Here is a 20,023-nt window from a genome sequence, read left to right on the forward strand (position 1 = left end):
ACTGACCTCCTCACCTCAATTGATTAATTACATTTTCTTTCTCCCGTCCGTGTTTCCTCATAAAGTTGGTGCTCCTTCCAAGGTTAATTGAGACACTGACCTTTCCCATCTGCAGCTGCTCAGCCAGGCCACGTTCAGAAGCATTTTGCAGACTCAGCATTGACAAGGTGGCCCTTGGATGGCCACTGACCTGCTCAGCAGCCTGACAGCAGCCAGGAGCCTGCAGTGCACAGATAACAGCTCAGCTCTCCTATCTAACAGTGGTGTCAATGATACCAATTTCTGAGTGGGCACAGAGCAGGAGGAGGCAACAGGAAATCAGTTACCAAAAACTACAATTGAACTTTCCAGGCTGCTGCTGTCCAGCAAGTGCCTGGTTGGATCAGAGCATTGTTAGTTTGCATTGAATAAGGTTGAATGTAAAGAAGTCTAAATGGTCAAATGTAAGTCACTGTTAAACAGAATGTTTTTGAGGGCTGGTGGGTCCTTGCTGTTGTCTCTGATTTTCATAGAACCATAGAATATTCTGAGTTGTAAGGGACACACAAGGATCATTGAGTCCCATTCCTGGCCCTGCACAGACACCCCAACAATCCCACCCTGTGCATCCCTGAGAGTGTTATCCAAACCTTCAGGAGCTCTGGCAGCCTCAGGGCTGTGCCCATTCCCTGGGGAGCCTGGGCAGTGCCCAGCACCCTCTGGGGAAAGAACCTTTCCTGATATCCACCCCAAACCTTCCTGACACAGCTCCAGCCGTTCCCTCGGGTCTGTCCTTGGTCACCTGCAAGACCAGCTGGTGTTTTGTAAATCCCCTCATGGCAGCTCAGACTTGTAGAGGAGATGCCTTTCCCAGGATGTGGAGGGTCCTGGCTGCTATGGGAGAAGGTAGAAGGCAGCTGCTGACAGGTTTTAGGATTCAGACAGTGTTTATGTGGTTGAAGGAGGGTGTAAAGAAGTGAGTGCTACAGCACAATAGCTATGAGCAGAGCTGTGGCAGAAGCTCAGACTGTCTCTGAACGTGCTGCCCTTTTCTTGCAGAGGTCGATGAGTGTGAGACTGGAGAGTCCTGCTGCTCCCAGTTCTGCATCAACTACGCAGGGGGCTACGAGTGTGCCTGCAAGGCAGGGTTCCAGCTCAGCGCTGACGGCTGCTCCTGCGATGGTGAGCACGGACTCAGGGGATGGGATGGGATGGGCTGGGCTGGAGGGCACCTCAAAACCATCTCATTCCACCCCTGCGATGGGTAGGGACACCTTCCACTATCCCAGGTTGCTTCAAGCTCTGTCCAGGCTGGCCTGGAACATATCCAGGGATGGGGCAGCCACAGCTTCTCTGGACAGCCAGGGCCTTACCACCCTCACAGGAAAGAATTCCCTCCTAATATCCAACCTAAACCTTCCCTCTGTTAATCTAAAGCCATTCCCACTTGTCCTGCATCATTCCATGCCCTTGTCAAAAGTCTTTTTGTACGAGTGGCAGAGTCTAACTAATCACAGCCCAGGGTAGAAGAAATGCTGTCAAAGCCCTTTGCAGGGCTTTGTGAGCACTGCCCTAATGAGAGTCACTGACCCCGTGCCAGCTTTGCTGATAAGGTTTTACAAACTCGTAATTTCCACTTTGTGAGGCTGCAATGCAGGAATAACCCACCATCCAGTGTGGGGAAGTGGGGATGTGGGAGATGAGCCTGCATAGAGAAACTTTCCCTCCTCTCTCCATGGACACTGTATATTGGATGTGTGCTAAAACACTCCTTCCACAAAAGAAGAGCCCTCAAAATAACTGAAAGATCAGCTGATCTTAACAGCTTAAAGCATCTATTTTCACTTGAGACAAGAACATCAGTGAAATAATCTGCTCCCTGTAGCCCTGAAATGTTTTCTTACCTCCAATACCAGAGAGAAACCAAGAGCCCCAAAACACATAAGAAAAATTGTTTTCTTACGTATAGAATAATTTGTCAGATGCAGCTGGGCACAGCATGGGCTCTCCAAGCAGAAGTGTTTGTTCCTATTCACCATTTATGTCTGGATTTTCTAGATGTGGATGAATGTCATCTGGATAATGGCAACTGTGACCATTTCTGTGTGAATTCCCTGGGGTCGTACGAGTGTGCCTGTAAGGAGGGTTACAGGCTTGGGGATAGCAGATGGGCCTGTGTGGGTGAGTTCTTCTCAAAACTTGAGGGCCATTAAACACTTCCCACTGATTTAAAAAGTGATTTTGGAATGGGGATTTTCACAGATCCAGGGATTTTGGGAGCCCAACTTGAGCCATCTCTGAACGTGGCCAGGGTAGGGCTACGTGCAGTGTGTGGATCCAAGTTCATCCTCCAGTAATGGGTTTTGCCAAAGATTAATGGCAGATGAACACTTAAATCCCCTGGACATGTTTGAAAACCTAAAGCTCCTGGTTTAGAAATAAATACTATTTTGACACTTTTCTTGCACTATTTGATGAAGTTTAACATCCTGTGGGAAAAAAAAGAAAGGTAGCCAGATTCTTCTTTGATCAACCATGGCAAGTTTTCCATTAGTCATTGACGTTATTCTGGATTTTTGCCAGTGTAACCAATCCAGAGTTTAGAAGAGCAACTCAATTTTATAACCAAGTTTAGCAACTGCTAAACCTTAAGCCAGAGTTTGATATTCTAACCAACACCAAAAAGAAAGCCAACTGATTTCCCGTCATTTTAAGGCTCAGATTTTAATGTTTCTGAAAATAAATTGCACGGCCAGGCTCACTTTCTATTTGTCATCTCCAAAACGAGCAAGAGTAATGACCTTCATTAACTAAAAATAATCTCAAACTTCAAGCGAGGAAAATGAATCTCCTCATTTAATTTTGATTCTATGGGAGCAGAGTTTTTTTTCTAGAGGAAAAAAAAAGGAAAGATGGGGCAGAGAGGGTGTCTCCCCTTTTCTCTTTTTTTTTTTTTTCTTTTTTTATTTTTTTGGATAGCAGAAACTCTGTAAGTACAGATGAGAAAATGCCTGGGTTGGGACTGCTGGGCAGAGGTGTGACTGGAGCATCTAATGGCATCATTATAGTAAAAAAAGATGTAAATGAGAGGCTGGGGAGGCAGGCTAGGTGATGATGGTGTGTGATGGGTGTGTTTGTCCTGCCCTAGGTGTGGAGGAGGTGGATGCAGAGGACGCAGCAGGGCTGGCTGTGGCCCCAGGGCTGCAGTTCCGAGGGCCCCCCCAGCTGCTCCACTACACACTGGGATCCCTGGCTGAGGATGGAGACCCCCGAGGAGAGCTCACCCTGGTGCACAGGGTTGGTGAGTGACCAGCAGGGCCCTGAGCCAGCACAGCAGACTGGGGAAGTCATCCCAGGGATGGGATTTGGGGCTGGGCTGGCAGGGCTCAGCATCAAGGAGGAGGGATGAGCGCTAATCCTGCATCCTGCCCATCTCCGTGATGTGGTCCATCCCAAATGGGACATGATTGAGGAGCCAGGAGGCTGCCTGGATCCTTTGGGAAGGAGGCAGGAGAAAAGGGAGCAGCACAAGAAGCAGTGGTTGGGAGGTTGCTTGGAAAACAGGGTGTCTGCACAGAGCCCCAGGGCTAGAGCTCATTGTGCCAGGGGTGAGAGGATGGCATGGCTTACTGCAGTGCCCTAAATCCCTGGGGAAACAAAACACTCCCTCCTTGAGCTGGGAGCGTGGGTCCCTGTTTACAAACCCTCATATAACGATTGGAGGATTTTTGTTTAAGATGTAAAAAACAATCCTCTGAAGATTCAGGTTTCCCTCGACGCTCTGGGAAAAGCACCAACCCATCCACGTACTGCGCAGCTCAAGTGGTGACAAACAGCACAGGAGCACCCACTGTCACAGGAGTGGGTGCAGAGCAGCTTTGCATGATTCAGGCTTTCCACCTGAAGGTGGAAACCTCACAATTTTAAGAGTATTATGAGGTGAATCCCTGTTTTTGCTGAGTGCTGGTGGATCACCAGGGAGGATTTCTTGTTTTTTCCTGTGTGTGTCCTGTGATTTTTATATAAACTCTATCATTACCAATCTGAGGACTGTGTTCTACAGGCAAAACTTGGGAGCTGGTCTTGACTTTAATAAAAAATTAATTTATTTTTATGAACAAAACTCTTTAAGACCCTCCCAAATCCTGCAGCGTCCGGCCGGACTCAACGACACCGATAACCAACTGGGAAACTGATAAATGAGATAACCACAGGCAAAATTATCAGGCCTAGAAACCACAATCAAATATTTATTGACCAGTTTTTGCATGTTTTATTTATATTTAGCAACAGAAATTTGGGTGTTATCAGTTACAGCTGAGCAGCTGCATTTTTTCTAAGGCTCAGGCTTTGCAGCATGTGGTGGATTGTATGAAAAGGTGATGGAGAAAAGGAACTTTAAATGGTTTAATAAGTTCTTTTACTTCCCAAATAGCAATTTATTCCTTTTATTTTCAGACATGTTTTTATGCTGCTATCTAAATTATAAAAAATTACTTGCTTTAACAGTAAGCTGGTGCAAGTAATTAAATATTTTGTGTAACTTGAATGACTTTTTAAGGTGGAAGCATGATGTTTTTAATGGTGGTCTGTATTCTTCTCCTGAAGTATGAATTTGTACACTGTTCCAAGTGGGAGCACTGGGATTCTCAGTGTCCCTGAAAGCTTGGGCATTTATTCAGCTACAGAAAAGGGAACAGTTGGGTGCTCAGACCTAGAGGAAATCTGGCCTCACACAGAAAACTGTTGGTGAAATGCAACCAGCCTGTGACTTACTGTAGGCTGAAATAAGATGCCAGCTCATTTTCAGGTGCTGTTAAAAGTCCCCTTCCAAAAAGCCTCCAGCCACAGCCATAAAGCCTGGAAGGCTCTGTACTGTGTGCATGGGATCTTCAATGCCACTGAAGTATTTTATCAGATAGTCACTTTATTTTGCATTCCTGTCTCTATAGACCCCACAAAGAGAACATGAGGGTGCAAGACATGAAAGGAGGGTGGGGAAAGAAAAGGAAAAAATGCATTCTCATATCAGGTTTCCTATATAAAACTCTCCATATCCATGAAGAGACTTGATAAATACGTATTTTGCTTTGTTTTCCTAGAACTCTCAAATTACGTGGTTGAAAATATCACTGAACTGTATTTAAGTAGCACTACCTCCACTTACTGCAATAAAACAACAGGGATAGCCTAGCAAGAGGATAAGCAAAGTCCCAGTAAATTATTCTAGTTTTATACAATGTTATCAAGCATTAGCTGCAAATTCACTTTTTCTGAAGGCAAAACTCCTGCTTTTAAAAAGTAGCTTGAAGTGCTCTTTGCTGGAGAATTGCAGCATTTAGGAGAGCAAATTCCAGCTGAATACCCAGCTTTTCTTTTACTTGGAGTCCAAAATGTGAAGAGGGGCATTCAGGAATGTCCATTTTGCCTTTTGTGCTGAACCAGCGGGGTTTGCAACCCAGCGACAGGTAAGAGCTTGTGGGAGCTTGTTTTTCTCTGGCTGCTCACTTAGCCCTGTGTGGTTTTTTGCTGTCAGTGTGCCTGGGTGACACGTTTGGCCAGGACTGCAGCCTGAGGTGTGAGGATTGTCTGCACGGGGGCCGCTGCAACAGCGAGCGCAGCGGCTGCGTCTGCCCTCCCGGCTGGGCTGGTGTCATCTGCAATGAGAGTGAGTACAGGGGGCTTGGAGGGGCTCTGCAGGTGGGGAATGGGAGTCACCTCTTGTGCTTTTCGTCTGTGAAGCTCCCGAAGGAGCACAGCTAAATTTGATTCTCATAATCAAATTTATTGTGCTGGGGCACATTAGAGAGGAACTGTAAGTGATGCCGCAGCACACAGAGGTCCCTGCACTCCAGTGAAGGTCAGGACAGAATCATCTCCCTCCTAAATATTTGGTTGTTGTTCATTCCAATTCATTCTGCTGCTAGAAGCTGCTGAAGTTTGCTGGCCCTGATTTGTTCCACAGCCTACCTTGGTGACTTCCAGAAGTCTGTCCCAGAAATTGTTGTGACGGTGTGGGTGGACATGTATGCTAAACTTGAGTTTTTCCATTGTAGCACACCATGACATTGCCTTTTAAATTTTTTTCTTGTGTTTTCCATTTCTTTTTTTCTTATAATTCTTTTTATTATCACTTTCTTGGAACAGTTAATTTTTCATATTGGAAATGGTATTTTTCAGAATTCTGTTGCCAAGTCAGTGCCCTTTATAATAGCTTTCCACTCTCCTTGCTCCTGTTTCCTGGCAGAAGATCTTTCTGATTCACAAGTATGTGTCAAAACCCATTGGAAAGAGAGTGGTGATTTCTTGATGTGCTGTTCTTCATCTGCAGTTTGGCAAAACTTGTCTGCTGCTTGTCTGAGACATCATAGAGTAGATTTCCTGTTTGAGATGGGTCCCTCCATTTCGTGGTGCGTGACATGATGGCCCATCATTCTCAGAAAGTCTTTGCTGTCACTGGTGAGACAAAAAGTCGATGAAAGTTTATTACTTGACATCAGTAGACAGCACTCTTCAGGTTAATTGCCATCAAGATTGTTTAGGGGACGTCATCACATGGACAGATATGTAGAAAAATCAAGCATGTGATTGAAACCAACAGTCTGCCCGTGATTATTCTGGGAGGCTGATGGTGGAGTTGGCTTGTAAACACTGGGGGCAGCCAAGAGAATAGGAATGGGGAGGATTAAAATGATAATTTCCATTCTGTCTAAGACAGTTCAAGCTATCAGGTGAGGGTATTGTTACTTCTATCCCTGGTGTGCTGGTAGTTTAGGGTAGATTATAAAAATTTCAAGGCAGTATCCAAATTCTTTAGTTAATTTCATAAGTAACAGCATTTATGGTGTATATTTGCACTAGATATCTATGCATGTAGTTTAATGGAATTCACCTCTGGAATTTAAAGAACTTTAATAGGACTGTGTTATTGAGCTAAACCTGCTGTCTGATGAAATCAGCAGGGACAGTGATAAATACAATATCTAATCTGTATGAATTAGTCATACGTGATTGCTTTCACACTTTTCTCTTTCATTTTTTAATATACAGAACAATTCATGGGTTTAGGGGTAAGCAGGTCTAGGGTAAGCTAAAAAACAGTGGAGAAAACTGGAACTAAATTTCTCTAATAATGCACCAAAGAAGTCGAATAGAAATTGATGTGAAATGTCAACTTTCTTAATGTACATTGATAAAATGTCAGTGAAGTCAGATGACTCCAGCAACTGCATTCACTCAGCCAGCTCAGGATGCAAACAGCAGAGCAAGGCTTCATCTCACAGTTTGTTTTTGCTGTTGTAGATCCATTGCTGCCGTGATTACCTGGGGAGTTTCAGAAACTGGATTTGAAAAACAAGATATTATTTTTGTAATAGCGTTTGGGAAAGAAAAAAGAATGTTTAAAATATTTTTCTCCAAGTATCCAAAGCTACCTTCTGATGTTTAAGCTTCGGACTTGGCAGGCAGTGGTTTTGGAGCCTGTGCTTTGTGGGGAGGGGAGCATGGGCAGGGGAAGGTCGGATACATGACAGTACCTCCCAAAGCTTGGTTAATTTGAGATGTCCTAGTACATATCTGGTGAACATGCTTTATGGAAGAGTATAAATTTGTTTAGAGCCTGCTCAACTAAAAGGACTCTCTCCTTGCTCAGTTTTCACAGAATCACAGAATCAGTTAGGCTGGAAAAGACCTTTCAGATGGAGTCTAACCTGTGACCCAACACCACCTTCTCAACCAGACCATGGCACTGAGTGCCACATCTAGTCTTTCCCTAAACTCTCCAGGGACGGTGACTCCACTACTTACCAGGGCAGCCCATTCCAATGCTCAGTCACCCTTTCTGTGAGGAAATTCCTCCTGATGTCCAACGTGAACGTCCCCTGGTGCAAATTAAGGCTGTGTCCTCTTGTCCTATTGCTGTTTGCCTGGGAAAGAATATCAACTCCCACCTGGCTACACGCTCCTCTCAGGGAGTTGTAGGGAGTGATGAGGTCTTCCTTGAGTTTTCCAGGCTGAACACCCCCAGCTCCCCCAGTCACTCCTCACAGGACTTGTGTCTCAGACCCTTCATCATCCTTGCTGCCGTTCTCGATGACCAAAGCCTTGTGTCTCAGACCCTTCATCATCCTTGCTGCCGTTCTCGATGACCAAAGCCTTGTTTTGCATTTTTCCAGCAGAGGGGAAGGATGTCTCAGTGTGTTCACGCTCCCTGCTCTCTCCACAGCCTGTGCCCCTGGGACGTTTGGCAGGGGATGTGCCGGTGTCTGCCAGTGCCAGAATGGAGGCTCGTGTGACCCCAGCACGGGGCAGTGCCACTGCCCTCCCGGAGTGCTGGGCCGGCTCTGTGAGGACGGTATGGCTCCAGCTCTGCTTCAGCCTCTCCCCTTCTCCCCCCTTGTACTGGTTTGAAAGCAAAACCAGTAACAGACTCCAAGTCAGAAATACAATTTAATAGAGAAAAAAAAATAAAATACATGCAATAGTACAAAATTAAAACCACTGACAGAGTTAGAATACAACCTGACACCCCGCTGGTTAGGGTGGTGGTAGCAGTCCAGATGAAGCGGTCTTGAAGCAGTGATCCGGTAGAAAGGTCTGGGAGCTCTTGTCCTCTGGAAGCCAATGGTAAGGGCTCCCTTGGTGTTCCAAATCTGAGTTTTTATCTAGGTAAGAAATGCTTGGCTCCTCCCCCTGGGTGGAGCATCTCCCAATGGGATGATGTAATTTTATCAGTCATGCAGTGGGACTCCATGGCCCATTAACAGAAGATATCTTCCTGGAGGAAGGATGGGTTGTGGAAAAGATAAATAACACTACCCCACCTATTTTTAACAGCAGCCCATTAGCAGAGGGTATCTCCCACAGAGATAAGGATCACTGCCTCACCTGGTTTCAACAGACATTGATAGAATACATTCTTTTGGGCATGTCTTTACATTGTAACTTAGGACACCCCTCTTGCTCCATTATTTAAATAAGAGCAGAACAGAGGGTGAGAAAAAACAGTGACTGGTGAGGCTGCTCAGAGCCCCAGCACAGCCACAAACTACCTTGGTGTTGGAACTTTGACCCATAGCCGCTGATGCCTTCCTGTGTTTGTGCACTCCAAAGGTTGCCCCAAAGGTTTCTTTGGGAAGAACTGTAACAAACCATGCAACTGTGCCAACAAGGGCCACTGTCACAGACTGTATGGAGCCTGCCTGTGTGACCCCGGGCTCTACGGCCGCTTCTGCCACCTCAGTAAGTCCCTGGCATTTTTCAGATCTCTTTAGGGTATGCACAATGTAAGTCTGTAAAAGATCCCACTTCATGTAAAGGGGGCAGACAGAAAGGAAGAATGACTTCTTGCACAGTCAGGCAGCGCAAGGACAAGGAGAAATGGATTTACTAAACAGTAGAGATTTAGCTTAGACACTAGAAAAATGTTCTTTGCTGTGAGGGTGGTGAGGCCCGGGCACAGAGAAGCTGTGGCTGCCCCATCCCTGGGAGTGTCCAAGACCAAGCTGGATGGAGCTTTGGGCAGCCTGGGATAGTGGAAGGTGTCACTGTCGGGGGCTGGAATGAGTGGGCTTTATGGAACCTTGCAACCCAAACCATTTTATGTTAAAATGAGCAAGACTTCGGGTTCTGCAGAGGCTGGGAGTAGCAGGAGGACAGGACTTTTGAGATGTGCCATGAAGCCCCAGAAGCTTCATTATTCTTTTTCTCTAGTGATTAATCTTTGCCGTAAGGACTGAGATTTACTGATGATTAAAGGTGAGGATAATAGGTGGGGTGGGCAGGTTAACCTTAGGGTTACTGCTGAGGTTGGAAGCTGGCTGGAGCTGGTTGTTGACTGCTGATGAGTTGGAGTGGGAGCTGGGGAGCAGTGCTGGCTGGGACAGCATGAGTATCAGACAGTAGACAGAATAAAAAGAATTAAAACAAAAACTTCACAAAATAGATGATGGAGTTTCTTTGTACTTACAGGTTTTGTTTTTAAAATCTGTGCAAGACCAGAAATCTTTTGTGTTTTGTTTTATTTTGTTTTGGGTTTTATTATGAAAGCTTTTGTCTTGGAGTGCACCCAACTTTCTTTTCATTTGGAAAATCAGTCGAGTTTGCTTTGAAATGTTTCTGGTTCTTGCATTCACCACGTATTGCTTGACACGAAATGAATGACCTAACACAGGAATCATGTAAACTCTACTTTTACCCACCCACACATGAACAGGTGCTGCTGTAGGAACAGGGGATGTACTTGCTGAAAGCAAAACAGAGCTTTTGCTTCTTGCAGCACTTGCATTCTGCAGCAGTTTGCAATTTCAACCAGATCTTGCATAATTACAGAGCTGATGCTTCCTTTTCTTGTGGCTGCAGCCTGTCCCAGGTGGGCGTTTGGCGCGGGCTGCTCGGAGGAATGTCAGTGTGTGAAGGAGCACACGCTGGAGTGCAGCCCCAGGAATGGCTCCTGCACCTGCCAGCCTGGCTACCACGGCAAAAAGTGCCAGAAAGGTACCACACATAGCCAGCTGCCCCACGTCTGCTTCTGCCTTTGTCCCAGTAACACCTTGTTCTTCTCTCCCTCTGCTTTGTTTGGCTGCCACTCATATATTCATATCCTGCTGATGGTTTTGTGGGGTTTTAACCCTGCTAGGGTTATCGAGGGGAATAGAGCTTAAGAATTGGAGGAGTTATAGCCTGGTCAAATGACAACAGAAATCCAGAACCCAAATCCTAATACAACCTTAAATAATTAAAATCATGAGAGTTTTCATTTATGTGCTTTTTTGACACAGTCAGAGAATAAGTGGCAAAATCTGTGTTTTATGGCAGTGGGTTGATTTGTAAACAGGTTCAGTAATGCTGCTTTGCCTTCAGATTTGCAGGTCTTTGAATTCAACTTACTCTTTGTGGTTTTGGGGGGTAGTTCAAAGAGAATTGTATCCCATATTCATGTTTGCATGTCTCAGTAGCCCTTTCCAGACAGCAGTGGAGTAACACAATAAAGATTCTGCCTTCATATTTTTCTCTGGCCAGGCAGGACTGTGTTTGATTTATGGCAGTAGTTCTGGTGGGTTGGGTGGAGAACAGTAATGACAGTATTTAATATTTTTATCATTCTTGGTGATGGGGTCAGTTCTGACAGGGAGCCTGCCTTGCCCAGCATTGGCTGTGCACCAAGAGACAGAGCAGCAGAATTTAGACATATAAGATAATTCCATTACATATTTAATTGAATACATCCTCAAGTATTCTAATTGAATAAATCTTTAAGCATTCTGCCACTGTGTTTCTGGGTTATATTTAGGCAGTAAACTCTTTGAAGTGCAAGCATTTATTAAGCATTTACACTTAGGTAACAACACCTCTGAAATGTACATTATAATATATTCTGTGCAAGTTTCTGCCAATTTATTTTCTGATTCTTGTTCACTTTTCTTAACTTTTTCTTATACATGTTCTGTATCTGCTTCTATTTCCAGAGTGCACCCCGGGGTTTTATGGGGCTGGTTGCAAACTGAGGTGCAGCTGTCCTCCTGATGTTCTGTGTGATCCTGAGACAGGAGCCTGCAAACACCCGTGTCCAGCTGGGTTTCATGGAGAAAAATGCCATTTGTGTAGGTACTCACTGCGTCTTTCCCTGGGAGATACACTTGGGGTGGGAAAGCTTATTCAGGAAGCTTGGGTTCAGATACAGAAGTTGCAGACAAATGTACATTTGTTGTTGATATGAGTTGGCAGTTCCCCACTGAAACCAGACTGATATTTGGAGCCTGGCAAAGGCTGTCTCTATCTCTCTCTCTCTCTCTCTCTCTCTCTCTCTTTTTCTCTCTCTCTCTCTTTTTCTCTCTCTCTCTCCCCCCACTCCTGCAAAGGTGAAGGCACAAGGCTGAGACTGGTTACCCCAGCTAACATTTATCCAGGTAACAACAGTTGCTTTTAACGCTTCAGGCACAGATTTTGCAGGGCTCTGCTGCTGTTGATTTCAGACCACCAGTTGCTCAGACACAAATGCTAACCTTGATCACTTCTACCAGCACAGCTCAGTTTAAAATTGGTGGCCGTGGTGCCTCCTAATGTCTTCAAAATGCTCCTAACCATGACTTTGGGGTTTTTTGTCCAGCTTGTCAGCCTGGCAGCTTTGGGATGGGCTGCAGGCAGAGGTGCAGCTGTGGAGGAGCCCCGTGTGATCCGAAGACAGGGCAGTGTGTTTGCCCCGCTGGGAAGACTGGTGCTGCATGTGAGCAAGGTGTGTGAGGTGCTGTACCAAGGTACGGAGTGCCTGGCTTTGGGAGATGTGATAAGAAGTAGAATTTTGCTGTTTTCCAAACCAATAAACAGACAACCTACGATGGAAACTGGGAGAGAGCCTTAGGTTTCTCTTAAGCTGTGTTCTTGTGTACTACAGTTTAACAGCAGGGCTGACAGGGATGTAGTTCTGTAGATAAAATATAACAGTCCAGCTCAGTTTTGCTATTATTTTTAAATTCTTCAGGTTAACAGCAGAAATCTGCAACTGTCCTGAAACAGAAAATGGCACTTTTTACACCTCATGTGCTTTTTCTCCAGATTGCCCAGATGGCCAGTGGGGACCAGACTGCCAGAACTCCTGCGAGCCCTGCGCCAATGGGGGACAGTGCAACAGGGAAACTGGAGCCTGTGACTGTCCCCCTGGCTACACTGGGCCATCCTGCTCTGCCAGTAAGTCCTTGCCTCAGCCTTCCCCACCAAAAGAAAGTCAGATTGAAAATTCAGATTATAGTTTGATTTCTGCCTTCTTATTCTTTAGTGAGATAAAACACACTGATCTGAGATTAAGTGCCCTTCATCTCCAGGAATTCCCCAGGTTGGATTTGACATTATTTTTGGGAGGGAGGTTGCAGATAAAGACACGTGATCAGCTAAGATGCATCCCAAATGGATGTTATCATTAGACCTAATTTATGGCAAGCTGTTTGTGGAAATACAGTGTTTAACAGCCATGGTGCTGGTGGTGTAATCCTGGCTGTTTGGCAAGAGGTGTGAGCAGCTGGCCCACATGGCATCAATCTTGAGTTATGTTTGCAGCAGCATTCCTTGGTGTAGATCATTTAGGATTAAATAGTACTGAAGATGAGGGAGCAGTATCAGTGCTGTCCCTGCAGCCATACATTCAGGAACTGTTTGGTGCTGCTTTGCAGCCTCTGGGTGTTAAAAGGCTGCTTGAGCACGGCTGTGGAGCTGCACAGAGGCTCTCAGGACAGCTCTGCTTAGTGCAAGACCTTGGTGGTGGCACATTTTTAATTCTTGTTAGTCACAAAATGGCTTTTGGGGAAGGTTTTCCTCCACTGCCTGACGCAGAGGAGTACCCAAAATCACTCAAGCTGTTCCCACGTTCCAGGACTCAGCCCCAGACACCCCGGCTGCAGATCCCAGATATCTCTGTGTCGCTGTTTTGATTCCTGGACTAAGCTAAAGCCTGTTTTAGGGGTGAGCTGTCACTGTCTGCTTGGGAAGATGAGTCTGTGGCTGGGCTGTGAGCTGGGTGAGGTCACAGCCTGTCTCTGTTTGCAGCCTGCCCCTATGGGCACTATGGGCTGAGCTGCCTGTCGCTGTGCAGCTGTGGCAGCAGTGCTCAGTGTCACTATGTCACTGGAGAGTGCTCCTGTCCCCTGGGCTGGACTGGCCACGACTGCACACACCATAAATCAAGGCACTCCAGGTCTACCCGGGATGCACGTGGAGGAACCAGCTCTGTTTGCTCTTAGTTTATTACAGTTTTTTAATAGAGTTTTGCTAATCTTACTGCTTCTGAAATGGCGTGTTTGTGGGCTTGCACAGCCTGGGTGGTTATAATCCTTAATTATCCAGGTTCAAAGCATGAAATAGATGGCTGATGAAGCGCAAAGTATTGATATAAGCTCTTATTTAAACACTATGGATCCCTTTGCCCAATGCCATCTGTCCCGTCAGCATTTTGACTGACAGACAGTTTTGTTTTTCATTTTCACTTCAGATTAGTTTTGAGATTAATTCTCCATTTCTCATTTTGTTTGGGGGAGAATTATTCAACAAGTGAGTGGCATGTAGAGTCGTGTGTCTAAAGGTCACTTTTTAACTTGGGAATATAAATGCTGTGAAAAATTCTGTTCTCTGGAAGAGCAGAGCATCCTTCTGTTGACTTTAGCATCGCTCTCCATATTGGTGGCTGTGTGAGAGTGTAGATTTGCCCTTTTTGGATGGCACCATATAAATGTGAAGCCATCCTGCTTGATTCCTCCCTTTTCCTGTGACACATCTCTTCTGTTTGATTCATTGTGATGCCTCTTGCAAAAAGCCAACAGAAGACAAACCTTTCTAAACTTGGTCTTAAGCACAAAGAATCATTTAATTGGCAGTGTTGACAGCAGCAAGTTTTACACCTGACTTCTTGGGCTTTGTACTGAAGAAAATGCTGGGAAAATCTGAAGTTTCCACCCGTATACATATTTTAAAAATCAAACCAGTTGGTAGGTTGTAGAGCCACTGAGATGGCTTTTCACGACTCCCTGGGCCGTCTAGAGAATTGAGAGACCATGACAAAGAAAAGCTTTTATTTCTGTTCAGCATAAGATCTGAGAAAAATTGTTTTGCAGTTTTATGTCGGTAAGGCAGCTTCCAGCTATTGCAGACCAGGCATTAAACAGATTCCTAACTCCAAAACCAGGTTTCTGTTGCCCTAATTGGCACTTTCATCTTCATCCTTCACTTGAAAGAAAGGAGATGCTGTGGTACATTGTTGTAATTGTGTCAGTGCTGTGTGATTTTAGGATGAAAGCAGTAAGTTGCTTTAGAAAAACATTGTGAGATTTCCTTTGTGTCCATGCTGCATTTCCCAGTATTTTGGGGAAAGCATGGAGGGTGCTCCCAAATCTGTCTGGTTAAACCAGTAATTATTCTAGTTATGCAGATTTTCTTTGAGTGAGTCAATAGCTGATACTTTTATTTCCATGAAATTATAGATTTGTGACCAATGGGTGTGGATTCACAGATGCACAGTTGGAATAGACCTTTAAGATCATCGAGTCCAACCCATGCCCTAACACCTCAACTAAACCATGGCACTGAGCACCATAGTCAGTCTTCTTTTAAACACATCCAGGGATGGTGATGCCACCACCTTCTCGGGCAGATGATTCCAGTACTTGATCACTCTTCATGTAAAAAACTTTTTCCTAGCATCTAACCTAAACTTCCCTTAGCCTGTCTTATGAATTATTAGTTTTATGACTATGAATGGTCAGTTTTATGTGCATGGGATAATATGTGCATGGGATAATATTTGCCCATGTCCAGCTGAAACAGACCAGCAAAAAAGGTCTTTATTCCCGCAATTTGCGCTTACGCTGCAGCTGGGAGTTTAGTCCCGTACCACGTTGAGTATTCTGGTGTTCTGTCACAAGGAAGTGCATCAGGGTTTGGGGGTGGTGCTGGATGTGACCCCGTTTCCCTTGGCAGCCTGCAGCAGCGGTCGCTGGGGCCGGGGCTGCGCCAACTCCTGCGCCTGCGACGGCGGCGACGGCGGCTGCGACCCCGCCACGGGCACCTGCTCCTGCCAGCCGGGATTCACCGGGCAGCACTGCCAGCTCAGTAAGTGCCCAGCTCCCCAGCACGTGGAACTCCCAAAACCCAGCTCTGGAAGTTGTGTTTTCCTGGTCATTCCTTGCAGGAGCGCTCCCAGGCTGTTCCGCCCCCGCTCTGCCTGGCACTGCGCTCTCGCGTTTCACCTGGGTTAGATGCTTTCCCTGATTTGATTTCCAGAAAAGGTGTTTTCAGCCTTGCTTTGGACGCAGCAGCTATTTTTAATGTTAGCGTCTCGTGAGAGGGATAGGATTAATGTATATTTGAGTTGTGGCCTAAGAGTTTCCGTATTGGTTTTATTCATTCAGTTTTAGGGCAGCACTTACCCTTCGTAAATCTCTATTTCAGGTCAGGTATATAGAAATACTTCCCATGGACATAACAGAAGAAGAACCAGGAGTTTTTGGAGTGCTGTATTTATTAACGACAGAAATGTGTAATGGTCTTATCAGAGACCCATGACCCTTACCTTAACATTCACTTCTAACTGAGGTCAGTAGCAGATGCTTCAAGCATATGAAAACAGGCTCAGAGTCAATTCCTCATATGTCTTCCCAGGTATCATCAATTTCTCATTCAGGAGCTTCTTGAGACAGAAGCAATATCTCTAAATTTAATACTACTTCTTTTTTTTTTCAATTAATGTGCCTATTTTCTTTTTCATTTCATGCAAGCATTTGGAATCTACTTCATCTTATGGCAGTAAGTTGCGTAGTTAAGCTGCTATTACTATTATTATTGATTATATTGATGTTGTTAAATAAAATAAACATTTTATCTACTAGTTTAACAATCTTACAGTAGCACAGATGTAGCTACCAGAGTCTCAGTAGCGTGGGCAGGATTAACCGCTGATGTCACACAGAAATGTCAAAACAATTAATCTGGAACCGTGACCTAAGACAAGAAAGCCTGGAAAGTTGATCTTGCAGCCCTTGTTGCTGTTGGCACAGAGGGAATGGAAGGACAGTGTGTGGGGGGGACCAGCTCCCAGAGAAGGAGCTGCCTGCTCTGCTTCTCTTTCTTTCTTGAGCTCTCTCAAAATAGCATCTCTGCAGAGAGAGAGAGAGTGGCCAAATAGCTGCTTGTAATCCTCGCTGGATTCAGTGGGAATCAGTGGGAAGCCATCACCACTGACAAAACATCTATCAGTCCCAGAAGTTCTTTCCGTGGGCTTTCTGTTCTATTCAGTCTGCTTTTTACCCTCTTTTTTTTGTGTGTGTGTGTGTATGTGTGTGTATATATACATGTATGTATGTTTTTAAAATTGCACATATATATGTGTGTGCACACAAACAAGATTGTGAAAACCATAATTCTCCCAATAATTTCATGCTGCCTTGGAGGTGAAATCTTCACTATCCCTGGATATTTCCTCTGCTCCCCAGGCATCCCTACCCTCTCCCTGCAGGTTAGGCTCCTTCCCCTGGCAGGAGCTCAGGTTCTCTGTCAGGGTGGCTGGATCCTGACACTCATCACAGCAGCCTGTGCCTGCTGGACCAGGGACAGATTCCCTGTGCTGTGGACTGTGAAATCATTTGTGAAGTGCTCTGACCCTTTGCCATCACCTTGAAAAGCCTCAGCTCTGGGCTAAACACCGTGGGCCTGAAGGGAGCTCTGCTGAGAGCCCTGCACCTCTTGCTTCACTGCAACACCATTTCCCTTGCACAGATCCTCTGACTGAAATCTCACCTGAAAAGGAAACATGGAGAAGCTTTTAAGGCACAAGTGCACCTCTGTGTATTTATTTGTTAAACAGTGATATGCAGCTTTGGGAAGAGGAAGGGATTTCACCTGTAATTGCAAAGAAATAGATACTAACATACTCATATTTTAAAATCATCCCATTTTTTGACTCTTTGAAAGCAAAGAAATACTTAAGGTACCTTGCTCATCTCCCATCTTCCATCCCAAGTCCTCTGTAAGACACATAGTTGGCAGAGTCCCTGAGCTGCAGGAGCACCTGAATTCATGCCAGCTCCAATCACTGCCCACCCATGGCACCAAACAAACAACACCAAAACCACCCCCCTATTCCAGACAGCAGCCATCTTTGAGAACTCTCGTTTTCTGTTCTCTCTGATTCCTTCCAGATTGCCTGGAAATCACTTTGTTGCTGTAAATGCTAAAATCATAGGTTTCTAGAAGAGGTCTGGCAGTAATCTCCATAATTCATTTAGAGGGATGTTCACAAGACCTTCAAACATGAGTAGAGGCCCTGTAATATTGTATTTAGCCAAGTCTATCTCTGTCTTTCAGCCTGTCCAAAATATCCAATGTGAATTAGGCAACTGGCCCTGTTCTTAATTGATTTTCCTATAATCCTGGAAGAAATTATTTTCATTCTCATATGTTTTCTTTCTTCTAATGGCGAGTACCATGCAAATATTTTAGAACTCCTCACATTAACTGCTCTGGAAATGTAATTGTTAATCTGTCCCCCAGACGTAATGTTTTCACTTGAATTTTTCAAAGCAGAGCATGAAAGTAAAGTGTGCAGCATTCAATTTGGAGCTTTGTGAAGGCAACCAACACATTTCATATTTTCTCTAGATTTCTGGGGAAAGAGGATTTGCAGGAAAACAGAGGAGCTTCTCTCCTCTCAGTTGATAAAGTCCCAGAGGAGATGTGCCCATAAGCAACTCCAGACCGGTGGGCAAAGTGTCATCATGCAAAACCTGTGAATCTCAGGCTTTGCAATAGAAGATGTTCGTTTTCTGTGCAGAATTTAGTCTTTCAACACTACAATTTTTCTAAAACAGATCTTAAATGTAGCCCAACTTACCTAGACCTCAAGGGAAACACTCAAATCTTAGTTTTAAGCCGTTACCTTTATGCCTTGATTTTTTGGGAAATGGTCAGATTTCCCACATGTGTACAAATTCCCCATTGATCCCTGATCTGCTCTGGCATTAACTCATCAGGTGGTTGTGATTCCTGTGCTGCAGGGTGTCCCGAGGGGAGCTTTGGCCCAGGCTGTGAGTCCAGCTGTCAGTGCCAGAATGGAGCTGCCTGTGACCACGTCAGTGGAGCCTGCACCTGCACGGCGGGCTGGACAGGAACCTTTTGTGAAAGAGGTACTGCTGCTCCCCCTGGTCCCTTTAGGATTCATGGAGAATTTGCTTTGGTTTATATTCAGAGAGCAGGTTTTGCATTCAACAGCATTGGATCTAAATGAACTTTGTTGGAAGCTGATACCAAAATGTGAACTCCCCTCCTAACTCAGCAGAGCATGGTGCTGGGTGCCAAGTGTTGGGCACGTGTTTTCACATGGTTGAAATGAGATATATCTTAAGACTTCTGCTGTATCACATCTTCATGAAGATTCTTTTCAATCAGAGTCCTACTGTTTGAGCACTGAGCAGGGAGATGCTTGTTCAGCCTTATGCTTGCTTGTTTCTGGTGCCTCCCTGAAGTGATTTCGAGAAAAACATGGATGTGTGCATCATCCCTGTAGAACTCTTTTAGAACAGATTCACTTCTAACTTAAATAAATCCAATTCTATTCTATCCAGTCTTCTGTTACCTAGTCATTTGGTAAAGCGTTGGAAAAGCTGGACTGGATTCTTTAGCTGCATTATGGTGAGTCAGTCTGTGGCATTATCACAGGAGGTTGCTGTCGTGCAGCATCATTTTGCAGATTTTTTTTTCCATAAAAAATACAAGAGAAACAACACAGGACCATTCAGGCACTGTGAAAGTTAAGTGTAGGTGATTGAAGATTCTGCAAATTATGGTACTTCAACCAAAGTCACAACTATTTTGCATAGAGAGAAGCGTTATCGGCCAGTTTCAGCGGCGAGGATGGAAAGAAGTGGCCGCACTCACAGGCAGCTGCTGCCCTCTCATGGGAAGGAGGATGCTCCACAGCCTGACCAGGAATGTGGCAAGGCTCCCGCTGGTTGGAGTGGATATTGCTTGGTGTTTCCCTCTCACTCTTACCAGGGACTATTATACAAAATAAATATTCTTGCCAAGGTTCTGCTGCAAATTGCACCTCGTAATTCATGGTATCTCCACCATGTCCCTTTTTAATATAATTTAGCTGAAATCTGTTTTACTAAATCTACTAATTTTTTTTTAATTATAGTATTTTTCTTGGGGGAAAAGAACAAGGCAGTTATCTGTGTTGTTGTATAAATCTCTTCATTCCAGCAGGAATTATGATGGGAACCAAGAGGCTAAACATCCTTTGTCAGAATAGGTGTGAGGAATATGGAGAGTACTGGGTGATTCTGTTGGTGGAAAAAAAAAGAACAAATCTCAGCTTCCAAATCAGTCATGTCGGACATCTTTATCTTTCTCTGATTCCTGAAAGAAGATAGTGGAGGGGAGCATGAAACGTAGCGCTTTGTAAAACACCGTTTTCCACGTGTTTTCTCTCAAGAAGGCAGAGTGTTTGCTCTCAGCTGACCTGGGTTACCTCTTAACTTAGGAAGTTTTAACCAGAACAGTTTGGCAG

General features: G+C 44.9%; 1 protein-coding gene across 1 annotated transcript in view; it reads left to right on the forward strand.

Moving 5' to 3' along the window:
- The window catches only part of LOC134047615 (multiple epidermal growth factor-like domains protein 6), a 186,591-nt gene that overhangs the window by 138,679 nt on the left and 27,889 nt on the right, over positions 1 to 20,023 (forward strand). The window contains exons 11-23 of the mRNA XM_062498891.1: positions 1,039 to 1,161; positions 2,038 to 2,160; positions 3,128 to 3,280; positions 5,516 to 5,647; positions 8,204 to 8,332; positions 9,091 to 9,219; positions 10,339 to 10,473; positions 11,445 to 11,579; positions 12,086 to 12,211; positions 12,532 to 12,663; positions 13,516 to 13,644; positions 15,439 to 15,570; positions 18,510 to 18,638. Of these exons, the coding sequence (XP_062354875.1) occupies positions 1,039 to 1,161; positions 2,038 to 2,160; positions 3,128 to 3,280; positions 5,516 to 5,647; positions 8,204 to 8,332; positions 9,091 to 9,219; positions 10,339 to 10,473; positions 11,445 to 11,579; positions 12,086 to 12,211; positions 12,532 to 12,663; positions 13,516 to 13,644; positions 15,439 to 15,570; positions 18,510 to 18,638 (1,707 nt within the window). The remainder of the gene's footprint in view (positions 1 to 1,038; positions 1,162 to 2,037; positions 2,161 to 3,127; positions 3,281 to 5,515; positions 5,648 to 8,203; positions 8,333 to 9,090; positions 9,220 to 10,338; positions 10,474 to 11,444; positions 11,580 to 12,085; positions 12,212 to 12,531; positions 12,664 to 13,515; positions 13,645 to 15,438; positions 15,571 to 18,509; positions 18,639 to 20,023) is intronic.

Source organism: Cinclus cinclus, chromosome 10, assembly GCF_963662255.1.
Source record: "Cinclus cinclus chromosome 10, bCinCin1.1, whole genome shotgun sequence".
Taxonomy (NCBI): domain Eukaryota; kingdom Metazoa; phylum Chordata; class Aves; order Passeriformes; family Cinclidae; genus Cinclus; species Cinclus cinclus.